This window comes from Adiantum capillus-veneris, chromosome 8 (assembly GCF_014529385.1).
Source record: "Adiantum capillus-veneris isolate H3 chromosome 8, ASM1452938v2, whole genome shotgun sequence".
NCBI lineage: Eukaryota > Viridiplantae > Streptophyta > Polypodiopsida > Polypodiales > Pteridaceae > Adiantum > Adiantum capillus-veneris.
The window spans coordinates 131,912,416-131,926,906 of NC_140938.1; the positions used below are offsets into that span (position 1 = coordinate 131,912,416).

A 14,491-nucleotide genomic window follows, 5' to 3' on the forward strand; every position below is an offset into this window, starting at 1 on the left:
AATTAATTTCATAGCTCATTTTGTCCTTCCTTATGTCATTGTATGAGGTTCACACACTACCCTCAAGGTGTCAAATGCCCGATTAATAAGGCTACTTCTAGAGGCTCTACCACCTAGCATAGCTATGAGGCTCTTTTCAACATCACAGTCACCATCACCAATATCTCTTTTACTTGAGAAGATCTCTCATTACCAGGCTCTCGTTTACATGGAAACATCAAAATCTTTCTACCATTTATACCAGTCTCTCATTTACTTGACAACATCAAGCTGTTTCTACTAACATTTACACCAGTAGACTCTTGTTTATCTCGCATTATCACTATAGTCTCCCCCCCCCCCCCCCCCCCCCCCCCAAAAAAAAAAATTCTCTTGAATTTGGTAAAGTTTAGCTTAGGAGGACGATTATTGGAGGTAAGTCTCGCTTTAGCTACCTTCTATGCATGCTCCCTATTCATGAATGGACAACCCCTTGTGTATCTAATCGTACGGACAAAGCATTCTAGAAGATAGCCTATGATGTAAGCTACATCTTAAAAGCTTATTTCTCTTCATGTCTATATATCAAGGCTCTTTATACATAAAAACTTTTTTGATAATGCAATGTGCACTTTTAAGCAGTTCATGTATACTCTCTTGACTCTCAATTTCTTTCCTTTAATCTCTCTCTACACACTCTCTCTCTACCGCAAAAAATTGTAGCCATGGATCTTGAGCATTTCTTGTATCATTGAACAAAACCAACTTCCTAATAAAAAGTAGCTAGGGTTGTAGAAGAATTGGAAGGGTTGTCCATCACCAAAAGAATGCATCTCAAGAGTTCACATAATTGAATCTAGTATCGTATTGTATTATATTCTTACTACCTCAGTTAAAAAGTTCTTTATGGAATAAACTTTAATCTCTACTTTGAGTCATATTGATTTTGGATAGATTGATTTATTTTTTTATTGATTACATTTTAGATTTTAAATAGAAAAGTGGATAAACGCTCAGCTCATGCCATGTGACCCAAGAAAAGTCACCCAGCATTACAAGTGGTTTAGACTGACAATAGAAGTAATTTATATATAAATAGATTTGAATTTAGAACTTTAGAATAGATTAAAAAGTGTGTTGACTCATCCTTGAGACACATAGAAGAAGCTTCAAAGCACCCAAGGGCAAGAGACTAGTTTGGCTAAACAAGAGCACAAAGGGCTAGCAAGAATATAAAATAGCATGCTACATATGATCAAACCAACTAGACTACATACCCGGGGAGGTCACCTAATAAAAATGTAACCTATCACGTGAGTTCAACAGAAGGGTATTCAAAGTTCTTGAAACTTACAAATATATATATATATATATATATATATATATATATATATATATATATATATATGGGCATTATTTTTTTAAAACTTACAGATTTTAAAAGAAAAGGGAATAACAAAATTCAGAGATAAGGAGTTTTACAAACATGTCTTGAACGCACGTGATATGGTATTTTACACATAGTGAAGCCCCCGAGACTACATACGTGAAAGATCATAGCACACATAATATAAAATGGAATTGATTTGAGAGGGACACAAGGTGAGAGAAAACATAAGATCTTAATGTAGATACACCTCCTACAGAGGAGTGCTACACCTTCACAGAGATGGGAGAGATAACGAAGGAGATTAGAGGAGAACAAAAAGACAGGCACTGGGTACAATCTCCTCCTGTGCAAGAGTGAGAATGTCCCTATTGCCTGTATTTATGTATGATTTCATTCAATGCTCAAAGATAATTACAAATGTCTACTTGAACATAAAATGACAACTGCTCATAAAGAGCTCTTCATTAATAAAATGTCCATAAATTCGATAAGTTGCATAGCTAGTAAATCAGTCATGTTGTTGCCACCTATCAACTACAATAAATAAACAATCAATTCTGATAACATGCATCTCCATTAAAGAAGCAACTGCCCTCATTTTCTATGTTGCTAATTTGCAAGTCATGTCATAAAAATGGCGGTTAAAATAGAAACGCCATGTATCAAAATAAGACTTGACAAATTTAAACAAACTAATTTATTTATTTCATTTGTTATCCACATACTACATATTATAGTGTCCCATATCACTAGGAATAAACAATATGTGTCATATCTTAATGTATCAGAATATCAGTGGACATAGCCATCATTCAATAATCAATTCCCATTAATTCCAAGTTCAATTCTATAAACACAGCAAATCTGCACTAGTGCTCCCTTAACCAACGAATCTGCACTCTTAGATAATGTTTCCTAAATCAACAAATCTACACCAAGATGAACATTTACAATGTGCCTAAACCACCAAATCTATGTGCATGTGACAATAGACTACACAAGGTATAAAGAGCAATACATCTATGACTCGTTTGACACAAAATTTGTGTGAAGTACTTACAAACTAAACATGTATAAAGAACAATACATTTACAACTCTTTTGACACAATATTTGAGTGAAGTACTTACAAACTATTGTTGATTATTCCAAATCACCTTAGCTCATGTGATTAAATTAAAAATTAATGACAAATCACTTTAGTAGTAGTTCCATTCAATTCAAGTATAGTCCAAGACTTGAAAGATAGTTTGGTTCTAAGCTCATAAAACAATGTAGGTAGGAAAAAGATAGAAATAGGAACATTTTATTAGATGTACGTACCTGGAAAATCTCTTCCATTTTAAATTGTTCAATGTATTCTCCCTTGTCGTCCACTTAGGCTCGTGTGCAGAGAGAATAACTTACAAGAAAGTAAAGAAGATGAGCATTATCAAACAAGTATTTGAAACAAAGAGATTGCAATACAAGTAGATGTTGTGAGAAGTGGTTTATGATGATGAGATTTTACAAAAACAAGGAAGTAAAATAAACACTATGATGGTGCATTATATATGCCATTTGGGCATATAGAAAATTGAATCATCAAAGAAAAATCACATGTCAGTCTGAAATATTTGATTGGGCATTAGGCAAAGAATCCATGTTAGAATTTTACACAAGGTGGTTAGTGTATTATCATCTCAATTTTCTAAGCGACTTTGCAAAAATAAAAGAAATTAAAATGAGGAGAGGACTTATCTGATTGAGTCTCTCAAGATGTACTTGTTTTTTATGGTATGCATACAATAATTCTAAAAAAGGGAAGTAGTCCACATTATATTCTACATAGCTCCTCGTGAATCATTAGAGGTTAAACAAGTTTGAAGCAATGAAAACCATCATCAAATCATTTGATTAATGTTATTCAAAATAAAAACTTCTCTTTCTTCAAATTTTTTATAAATAGAGCAAAAGAAAATTTAATGTAATCCATAGTTAGAAAATATAAAAAATGAGTCTTTTAAATGAGATTAAAAATCAAGAAAATCTCCACAAATTTGTACGGTTGCCACCAATTTAAAACTCTATAGATGCTTTCATAACATTTTACAATAGTAGTTTATGAAGGAGTATGGAAATCCATGTAAACTAGCTTAGCATGAAGTGGAAATTGCAAAAAAGGACCTGTAAAAAGCGGTCACAAAAATCAGATTTGTAACAAGAGAGTTTTGGAGATAACTTAAGTAGAATTCTCTACATGGCCTAATTAAAAGGAGAATATATCTATTAATGAGAGGGGTTCTTCTATTCTAAAACAAAATATATAATAACGGATTATAGCTGTCAATTATTGCGGATTGCAACACTTACACATCTGTTTGATAACCATAAAAGAGAAAGACAAAGAGATAATAACCATATTATTAAGGGATTATAGCTGTCAGTTGTTCTAGACTGCAATGCTCACACATCTATTCGATAACCACAAAAGAGAGAGAGAGAGAGCAATAGTTGGCATGCATATCTATCAAAGCCCTGCAACACAACACCCCTTGGCTATCAATCTCATCATGAATTCTCTCACCCATGTAAGTGAGACAACTGTGATAAAAATTTGTGTGTGTGTGTGTGTGTGGGGGGGGGGGGGGGGGGGGGGGGGGGATGATTGCACAAGTATTGGAAACTTGCTTAGAAAGTTGACAAAGGAAATTCTTGTGAGACCCATTGCAAATTTGGGGAGTAAGGGTGGGGGGTTTCAGGATGATAGAAGTGGGTGCTCTTTAAAAGAGCATGAACCATAATAACTTGAGCTCTTCAATGTTAAGGGTGTCTCTTCAATGTCAAGGGTGTCATGTGTCTTGGATCATGTGCTTGGTGCAACTTACATGCTGGGTGATCAAAGGAAAATGCTTAGTGCTCGAAGGAAAATGGCTAGGCATGTGTCGCAACTTGCCACATGTATGATTTCTAATAGCAAAGATATTGTGAATAGAGATCAAGTATGACTACGAATAAAATTAGACTTTTCATGACATATGTGGACCATATCAGGGATGTGGACTAAATATGCACTTACCACGACCAAGATGGTGGTGATTTCTACAAGAAATATGCTTTTAGTATGCCACTCCAAAACTCCAAATTAACATAAGGTTTTGTATTGATACGATTCAAAAATGTCGTGAGATATCATGCATAGTTGTAATGAATGATTGTTTTTCTCTCTAGAGAGTAGGTACCTATGAGTCTCAATCCCCGAGACTATTGACTCTCTCTCTCTCTCTCTTCAATTGTGTGGTAGCAAGTGAGAGAATGAACATCCCTCCTCATAGGTGGCCAAAATACTCCAAGTCTCAAGATCCTTTACATAGTTTGATCTTCCGCATAGTGAATTGCTAGTAGCACCTCAAGAACAACCTCAATGCTAGAGTCATCACCAAAGATCACTTAGGGATTGATGCAAGCTGGTAGCATTAGATCTGATTCGTAAGACTTGCTCATAAAGTTGCAAAAAGGGTTATACTACATTTTTTTTGAGGAGCTAGTTGTCATGAAAAGAGCTTGTTCCTCACACACAAATTCACAAGGGTCTACTTGTTAATGAGGATTTTGGAGCTTTCAAAGGAAGGGAGCAGGTTATGGTCATGAATATTAACTGCATGCAAACACTAACAATATACAGGAAGGGGCAAGATTGAATGGAAATGGAGGTGGACTCAAAGCAACACGTTGTAAAGTAGTAACTAAACTAATGCACCTTAACCGATTCCCCTTAGCAAAACTTTCCACGTCAGTACATTTTCAAAATAAAAGGCCTAATGATTAAGTGAATAGCAAGGCCTTACGATTAAGTGAGGAATGTGAACAAAAAACAAGCCAATAAAATATATAGGTTGAGGCCTCGAGAATTCCAGTTTTTAAGTTTTGGAATATATGCCAAGGACATATTATAAAATGAGGGGTTCCAATGGTTGTTATCAAAGGTGAACTATGAATGGAAAAAAAGAAAATTCGCTGCTACCATTCATTTAAAGTACCACCCCAGAGTTGATTCTGAAAGTCGAGTTTCAATGCTACAAATGACATAGCTGCAACATTGTGGACCTATGAAGCTACAATGGGGTAGTTGCATTCTAAACTAGCTATGGAGAGAGTGCACCCACTCCGGTTGCATTCTGAACTAGCTATGGAGGGACTCGACCCACTTCGGACCCCGGTAGTTGAGGTTGCAGCAATGCGTAAGTGAGAGTGAGTCTGGGCTATATTGTGTTGACATTATTGGATGGTTGGTTGGCACTACTGGTCCTCATCATATGGTTCCGGTTGATGTTTTGCTACCGCATGTCCAAACCACCCCTACTATGGTTGTCATGGTGACAACTTCTAACACCATCCACTATTGCAGCCTGCCTTCACCTACTGCCAACTACTTATGCGCCATCACCCTTGCTCCGCACTTATGTGGCCCTATTTCCTAGGCGTCGTCAAACGCAAAAGGAAAAATTCCCTTGAAAGAAAATGTGGTCTCTCGGCATAGTGTCCCACGATGATTACTTACTTCTTGGGATCATGATAGAGTTCTTTCTTAACTCCTATACCTTGAGTTCAAGGTATGTTTGAAAAATCTTGAAATTCGGTTTTGATGATCAAAAACCCATCTTCTTCCTTTCATATGAGATTAGAGATTTCCTCCTTTCTTCTCCTTAGCAAACTATGTTATCTAATACTAATTGATCTATGTGCTTACAAAGGTATTTCCACCAATCTATATATACAAAGCGGCAAGCACATATGGCAAGTGTGCAAGCCATTTCAGAAATCTTTTTGCATTTTTTCTCTTAAAAATACAAATAGACTTCAAAAACGACTTGCCTTCTTGCCATTTCTACTTGCCGCTTTGTACATGGTTTGCCCTTGTGCGTATTGATAGTTTGGGCAAGTCATATGCAAAGCGGCAAACACAAACGATAGAGGGCAAGTCATTTTTGAAGTCCATTTGTATTTTTAAGAGAAAAAACACAAAAGGACTTTTGAAATGACTTTCCCTCTTACCATTTTGTCATAACAAGAATACATACAATTTGCTCAAACTATCAATAGACAAGTGGGCAAGTTGTATGCAAAGTGCAAGCACATATGGCAAGTGTGCAAGCCGTTCCTGAAGTCCATTTATGTTTTTTCTCTTAAAAACACAAATAGACTTCAGAAATGGCTTACACACTTGCCATTTCTGCTTGACACTTTGCACACAACTTTCCCTTGTACCCATTGATGGTTTAGGCAAGCCATATATGAAGCGACAAGCACAAACGGCAAGAGGGAAAGCTGTTTTTGACGTCTGGTTGCGTTTTCAAGAGGAAAAACAAAAACAGACTTTAGAAATGGCTTGACCTCTTGCTGTTTGCATTAACAAGAATGCATAGGACTTACCCAAACCATTGATAGACAAGTTTGCAAGCTTTATGCAATGCGGCAAGGACATATGGCAAGTGTGCAAGCTGTTCTTGAAGCCTGTTTGCATTTTTTCTCTTAAAAACACAAACGGACTATTGAAATGGCTTGTCCATTTTAGGGGTAGGGAAAAAAGAGCTCTTATTCAAACAAAACTAGGATAAGAGGGTGTCAGCGTTTAGTTTCCAACAAGTTTAGCGACCCACTAGATCACACGGTCCACTATGCCTGGACATCTAGATGCCACCTGTGTGCCATAGCTCATTCTACTCCCACTTTGGCCATATGAGTAGCCAAACTTCAAAGGACTAAAAATTATCGGCTCAAACAAACGACTAACAATCATATGAGTGACGTGGCGTTTAGTTAGTAGCCAAACTTCAAAGGACTAAAAATTATCGGCTCAAACAAACGACTAACAATCATATTGTCGCGAAGGAGGACACGGGGCGGGAGGTTTGTGGCGAGTAGTAGCCATGCCAGGGCTCTCTGCTGGTGTCGCCTTACACTCTCAGATGCACTTTTCCCATCGAATCTTTGAAGCAACCACGGGCGCTGTCCCTTCGACTGCAAAAGTGGAGCTCAAGATCGTCGCGGCAGCAGAAGAGCACGGCGCTCCTCATTGTTGCAGCGGAAGGCGATCTCTCCTCCTATCTTCCGGTGCTGCTGCTCTTTCTACCATCCTTCTGAGCTCCGAAAAGGCTCTTGCCGTCAAGCAAATACTTCTCGCTGGTCGCATACCTGGACTTTCTGCTCCTGATGAAAGTGGTAACAACTGATCAGACCATCTTTTTGCATCTTCTATGTCTCCATTTTTAAGCTGTTAAATAGAATCAAGTGTGTCCTCGTGAGGTCATCGTTTTCTGATTGCTACCGATTGAGACAGCTTACCATGGGTGCTACTGCAAATCAACAAGAGCTATCTTATTTGGTGGCTATGGTACGATGTGAGACTTATGAATCTCAGGATGGGCCCAAGGTGTTTTGTATCAGGCAGCAGCAATAGGGCTATTGTGTCCCCCCGCTCTTGATCCCCTTCTCTTCCCTCTTCATATGAAAGAAAAGCACAAATCCCAGGATATGATGGGACATTTCGTTTGGGAAGCTGTATGTATGATTTTATGCTGAGCAAGTGTGCTGTGCCAGTTTTGACCACCTAAAAGTAAACGGGTTGCGATTTTTTGCACACGTGGATCGATATTTTTTCAGGTCTGGTTTGCATCATGGTTTTGTAACTGCGGGGGCTGTCACTTGACTTGAGTAGTTCCGAGGTCATACGTGCTGTATGAGGGGCCAACGACCATAGTCACATGGAATGGGAAGAGGGCGCCATTAGCAGATCAGATTGATGTGAATCGGATCAAGAAACAATCATAACCGTGGTTGTTCACCAATATAAAAAGAAATACCATAAGGGGTACTAGTTGAGGGACCAATTAGTTTGAGAGGGAACTCCGCCCCATTTTGTGTCTTACTCAAGTGTTATTTCATGTTCAGTCTGTTGATTTTAGCTCAGTTGTGGTGTTGTTGCAGTGATTCCCCTCCTGCTCAAGTTACCAGCAAGTTTCAGTGATATCACAACACGAGTCAACTTTGTTTCTTGTGAAGAGTCCGGTCCAATTTTGTAGCAATCGACCAGGGAAGTGTTAAAGTCGACGATGCGGAAGCGGAGAGCAATGGGGAGAATACGAGAGAGAGAGAGAGAGAGAGAGAGAGAGAGAGAGAGAGAGAGAGAGAGCTAGACCAACCAACCTTGGCAATGAATTGATATTCATACAATGGGAGCTATGTGTACTTATATAGTCACCTTAGGCTTTAGCAAATTGCCCTACCCAGAGTTTGACAAATAAGTAAAATAAATACCTAAAGTCAAAATAAATATTGGGATCACATTGGGCAGTTCAGTTGAGATGCCATAACTTTAACACCCTCTCTGCAGCTCATAGTGGACATAAATAGTGAGACCAAGTCGATGAAGAAGCTACCATGAAAACTCGAGCACTGCCCGGGATACTGGATACACCTCGGTTATGCTACCCTCAACTTTTTACCTTAGTAGAAGGCCATCTTGAGCATTGGTTGCCTTCTGAAAGTTGAACTGTAGAACTCGCTGCATCCAAGAATCCCCATTCGTGAACTTTGAACATATCACATCCAGACTTTCCAGACGATGAACTTTGTATCTGGCTAACAACAATGGATGGGTGCACTCATCGATAGTGTTTTAGATACGTCTAATTAGTTCCTTGCTAGATGCATATGCATTGAACTCCGACTCGGGTTCAAACACCGATAACTTGAACTCCAAGACAAGGGTCCGAATTATTTGTAGGGAGCTTCATTTTGCCCCTTTGTCACTCACAAGCCTCTCCTTGGCTGAAGCTAGTTGCGGCAACCGTCAATTGACTAGAAATTTGGAGTCGTGGCCATTGTGGCCGCCACCACTGTGCCATGACAGATTCTTGAAGGATATTTACAAGTTTACAGGCACTACAATTGAGAACAACTGTTTGGAAGCCAGAGGGATGTTTCTAAATGGACTATTTTCTTATTCTTCTGAGTAATTTCTATTTATGTTATCTGACAAATAGAGCCATCCTTGGTGCTCTCACGAACAAAATGGTACCGTATCTCTATATGCTTGGTCCGGGCATGGAACACCAGATTCCTCGCAATGGCTATAAACTCTGGTTGTCAGAGTACATCATGGTCATCTGTTGGGAAAAGCCCATCTCCAAAAGTAGCCTCCGTAACCACACTGACTCACATCTACTAGCACTGCAAAAAGCCGTGTACTCTGCCTCTGTGGAAGATAAGGCAATTGTTGGCTGTTTCTTGCTGCTCCATGCAATTGCTCCTCAGCCAAAAGAAAAGGTGTAACTTGTAGTCAACTATTGTTCATCTGGATCTCCACCCCAATTTGAATCACTCAATCCTCGTAGGATGATCTTGGAGTTCATACTTCAAGCCACATGATGAATTCCTAATGGCTTGGTCGCCTTTAAATATTGCAGAGTTTGAAGAGCCTGGTCCAAATGTTACTTGGCGGGTCTCTGCATGAAAGAACTGAGAAGTCCTACCAAGAAACTGACATCAAACTGGGTGTTGAGAGCCCAAATAAGAGAACCAACTAGTTTCCGATACTTTGTAGCATCTGCTACATTTGAGGGGTTATACTGTGACAACTTCTGATTGGGATCCATAGCGGTGTAGATAGATTTACACTTAGTCATACCAAATGCTTCCAACAACTTTGGGTTATAGCGCTCCTGAGAGAGAAAGATCCCCCCTCTTCTTGCCATATCTCCAATCCAAGAAAGTAGTGGAGCAAACAGAGATCTGTCATCTCAAACTCCTAGCTAGGTCTCTCCATAGTACTACGGATGTGCTGAACATGGCTACCTATAATCACAAGATCGTCCACATAGAGGATAACAAGAGTCACCAATTCTCCCTCTCTGTAAATTGCAAAAGAATGATGAAAGGAGTGTCGTAGGAAGAAACAATCTATTTCTAATACCACGCTCGAGGGGCTTGCTTCAAGCCATAGAGAGCCTTTAGAAACCTATAAACAATGTCTCTGAAATTTGGATCCTCGAACCGTAGAGGTTGCTCCACATACACCTCCTCCTCTAAGTCGTCGTTGAGCCAAAACTACATCCATTTGAAAAACCGGCCACCCGAAAAAGTAGCAAGGGCAAAAACTATCCGAATGGTTGCCATCCTTGCAGTCGATGCAAAGGTCTTGTCATAGTCCACACCCTTCCTGTGAGAGAAGCCCTTGGCAACGAATCATGCCTTGTCCATCAGATTTGTACTTGGTCTTGTAGACCCATTTGACACCAATCACCTTCCACTTGGCAGGCCGTGAAATCAACTCCCAAGTGTTGTTCTTCTTGATGGAATTAAGTTCTTTCTGCATGGCCAACTTCCACTTCGGTTGTGAAAGCACCTTCTTAAGTGCCAGAGGATCTCTATCCTTGATCACTGTCGACATCAAAGCATAGCTCACATGTAATAAAGTCATATCTACCTGAGCAAATTGAAGTCGTTGAGATTGTTGTGTAGTACCGGCATCATGCCAATCTAGTGGAAAATTTGAAGTCGCCTGTATCTCGCAAGATCTCCAACAGCCACTTCGGTAACTTAGCTGACTTGCTCCTCGGGGGAGGAGCTACTGGTATATCGGGCTCTAACTCTGCACTATGGTGAGAACCACTATCATTTGCATCATTTGCAACGGGTGCATCCTCCTCTGTAGCCTGAGGGATAGGAGTTGGAGAAGAGGGTTCATCAAGAGGCAAATCATAATCTGGTTCTCCAAGTATCGGCAAATCTGGGGTTGTCATGGAAGACTTGGGAGCGGAAACCCCCTCTGAAGGAAGAAACTCGTCAAAGATGAGATCACGGTTGAGAACAACATCCTTCTTTTTGGGATCATAAAGTCGATATCCTTTGGAAAAAGTATTCTAGCTGACAAACGTGGGGTCAAACTTCCCTCTTTGCTCCTTCGGTACATGGGCGTATACATTGCTTCCAAATATCCGAAAATGAGAGACATCGGGCTTTCTACAAAACTAAGCCTTGAATGGGGTCTTGCCTAGAATTGAAGAGGTTGGAGATCGGTCTATGGTATGAAATGCCGTCGCAACTGCCTCCGCCCATAGAGACTTTGGTAGATTTCAATGCTCAAGCATAGTCCGTGCCATCTCAACCACTATCCTATTCTTCCGCTCCACAGTTCCATTCTCTGGAGGCGCTCCGGTATTCACAAACTCTCACTTGATGCAATTGTCCGCAACTGAATGAATGCTTTGGAGGTAAACTCCCCATCTTTGTCCGATTGAATAGTCTTCAACACTTTATTGCTCTCCTTCTCCACAGCGTACCATTCTTGAAAGGCCAAATGCCTTGGGCTTCTACTATAGAAAATATACCCAAGTAAAGCGGCTTAAATCGTCCACTAGCAACATGAAATAGAGAGCTTTGCCAAGGAAAAGAGTCAGCATAGGTCCACAAAGGTCAGTGTGAACCAACCCCAAAACGGCAATAGCTCAGCGCATAGCAAGTCTTTGATGTTGCTTCCCACGAATGCAAGGAATGCGTTTCCCATGCTGACTCTCAACATGTGGTAAGCATATAAGCATCTGCTCACGAAAAGCAAGCTGAAGAGCATCATTGTTCAAATGACCAAATCTGTAATGCCAAAGCTCACCTATAGGTATCATGATCACTAAAGGAAAGAGCATGGAGCCTGTAGAGTCTGTTCTCCACTGACCCCCTCTGACCTCCTTATCGGAGTCACGATCGCGAATAGATACCGCATCTTTTGTAAAAATCACTTCCATGCCTAGCTTGCACACCTCGTGCACAAACATAAGATGATATCCTATATTTAGAGCATCAAGTACCTTGGAGGTATGCATACCCCCTCTACTGTCAGGAATCAACTCCATTGATCCCTCGCTGTGAATAGGAATTTCAGATTTGTCGCCAATGAAAATAGTACCATAGTGTTGTTGCATGTTGGACAAAAGATCCTTTGAAGGTGTCATGTGCCATGAGGCACCACTATCCAAAATCCAATCATGACCATCTCTCGAACTACAAGAGCCGTCTTAACCTCTCATGTCCCTGGAGAGTCCTCTGAGGGTAGGATCTCCAAATGAACAAAGGTTGGTGACTGCACCACCACAGCTGAAGAAGGCGAAGCATCTCCAATTGGCTTTGGATACTTCCGCCAATAATGGCCCTTTTCCCCACAATGATTGCAATGCCAATTCGCCTTCAAAGCTTCCTTTTCAGCATAACTCTTTTTGTTTTGTTGCTTTTCTTCTTACCCTTCTACTTCTTGTTGTTGTTGGAAGAACCAATTAAGGCTTCAGAGTGTGACTTCTTTCCTGTATTGAAGCGCTCCTCCTGGTCCAACACCATTGGAACAATCTCATCCCAAGGAATGGTATTCAGCGGCCACTAGTAATCAATGAAGAATAGAAATTGGTATATTGAGGAGGTAATTGGGCCAAAAGCTGGATGGCCATGTTCTTTGAACTGATAAGCTTTCCCTTATGAAGTATCTCTTGCTGAAGCTCCTGCATTTTGTTGATGTGATCCCTCATGGATGAGTTCTTCGCATCCAGGGTTCTCAACTGCACCTCTAAGGCTATCCGCTTCATTGGAGAAACTCGATCATACAATAAAGAAAGCCGATCCCAAATCAACTTTGCGTCCTTTATCAATTAGATGTGGGTTGACGATTATAAAAGACTGGATTTGAGCATTGATGCACTGCCATAACTTCGCTCCCGCAAGGTCCTTTGGCTTTTGAAAGTTGCTTGAAACAAAGCCTCCAAGCTCATAAGAGTCGAAGACCACCATCATGGTCGCTTCCCAAATGGCATAGTTCTCACCATTCAATTGCCGATCCCTGGGAATGGTAGGGAGGGTAGGTATCTTGATTGGTTGATCGTCTACGCCATAGTAGAACAGGGACCAACCTCCCCACTCCTTGTTCATCACATACCGAATTCATGTCAGAATCATCACTCCTCTCCATCGTGTGAGAGAACTTGGGCATGTGACGAGGCTAGGTCAAGGTAGAAGAGAGGAAATCTTCAAATCTGCTCACTACAGCAAGACTCAGCCACAAATGAGTGAAAAATTGTGAAAAACTCTCTTTTCGTCATGGCACCAAAAACTCGCACAGATCACCAATCCTATTTGAGAGCACGCCGTGGCTCTAGTACCATGTCAAAGGTGCAACAGAAAAGGGTGAATCAAGTGATGATCTAGTCTGCAACCACGAGCAAACCTCCTCTCGGGACCGGGCAACAAATGGATCTCAGATCTATTGCAATAGATCTCCTTGTATTCAAGCTCCTAGCATAAACTGCCCACCATACGGGCACGGGAACCACATGCAGGCGATGATACCTTGTGTAGGGCGTCTACACGGCAAGGAGAGGGAGCTCTAGCAAGAGGAAGAGAGATCGGTATGCAAAAACACTAGAGAGGGAGCGCTATGCAAAAACGAGAGAGAGAGAGAGAGAGAGAGAGAGAGAGAGAGAGAGAGAGAGAGAGATGATGAAAAACTCTAAAGAGAGAGAGAGAGAGGCCGCACACAGAAAACGCTAACAAGAGGAAAAACGCAGAGAGAATGTGCCCAAAATTCTGATACTCTTAACACTAAACAACATGCCAAAAAGTACAAGAGAGGGGGGGGGGGGGGGGAGGGGTGTCTAAATAGGGAATTGCCAGAATTGCCCTACCTACTTAGAAACCCCACGATCTTGATAAATGGCCTAAATCATAGTCACATGGGACGGAGGGGACGGGGCCTAGGGGCGGGGGACGGCCGAAACCGGGACGGGGACAGCTTGGGACGGACGGATTCGAAGAGCCCAAGTGGGAACGCAAGGGAATGTCCCGGAAACGGCGGACGGCTGGTCAACGGTCAGTTTTTTTTAAGTTTTAAAATATGATTGTTTCAAATAGCCAGTTGCAAACCCAACAACCATATTTTGGATCTTTGAAGCAACCCAGTGGCTATAAAAGCCACCCTTTGGGTCACTATGTCTCAAGTTCTCAAGCCTCTCCTCTCTACCTTCGACGCTTCGTCTCTACGGTCTACCCTCTCCTCGAGGCTCGGACCTCTACCCTTGAGTCTCCTCTCTACCCACTCTCTCCCTCC

At 41.0% G+C, this 14,491-nt stretch overlaps 1 protein-coding gene across 3 annotated transcripts in view; it reads left to right on the forward strand.

Annotated features, from left to right (window-relative positions):
- The first annotated feature begins 7,224 nt into the window (after window positions 1–7,224).
- The window catches only part of LOC147452974 (thylakoid lumenal protein (Mog1/PsbP/DUF1795-like photosystem II reaction center PsbP family protein)), a 62,879-nt gene continuing 55,612 nt past the window's right edge, over window positions 7,225–14,491 (forward strand). Inside the window, exon 1 of one of the 3 annotated variants that reach the window (XM_086518523.1) lies at window positions 7,225–7,569. In XM_086518523.1, the coding sequence (XP_086374649.1) occupies window positions 7,278–7,569 (292 nt within the window). In that variant the 5' untranslated portion in view covers window positions 7,225–7,277. The remainder of the gene's footprint in view (window positions 7,570–14,491) is intronic. The other 2 variants (XM_086518525.1, XM_086518524.1) reach the window with 2 other exon arrangements.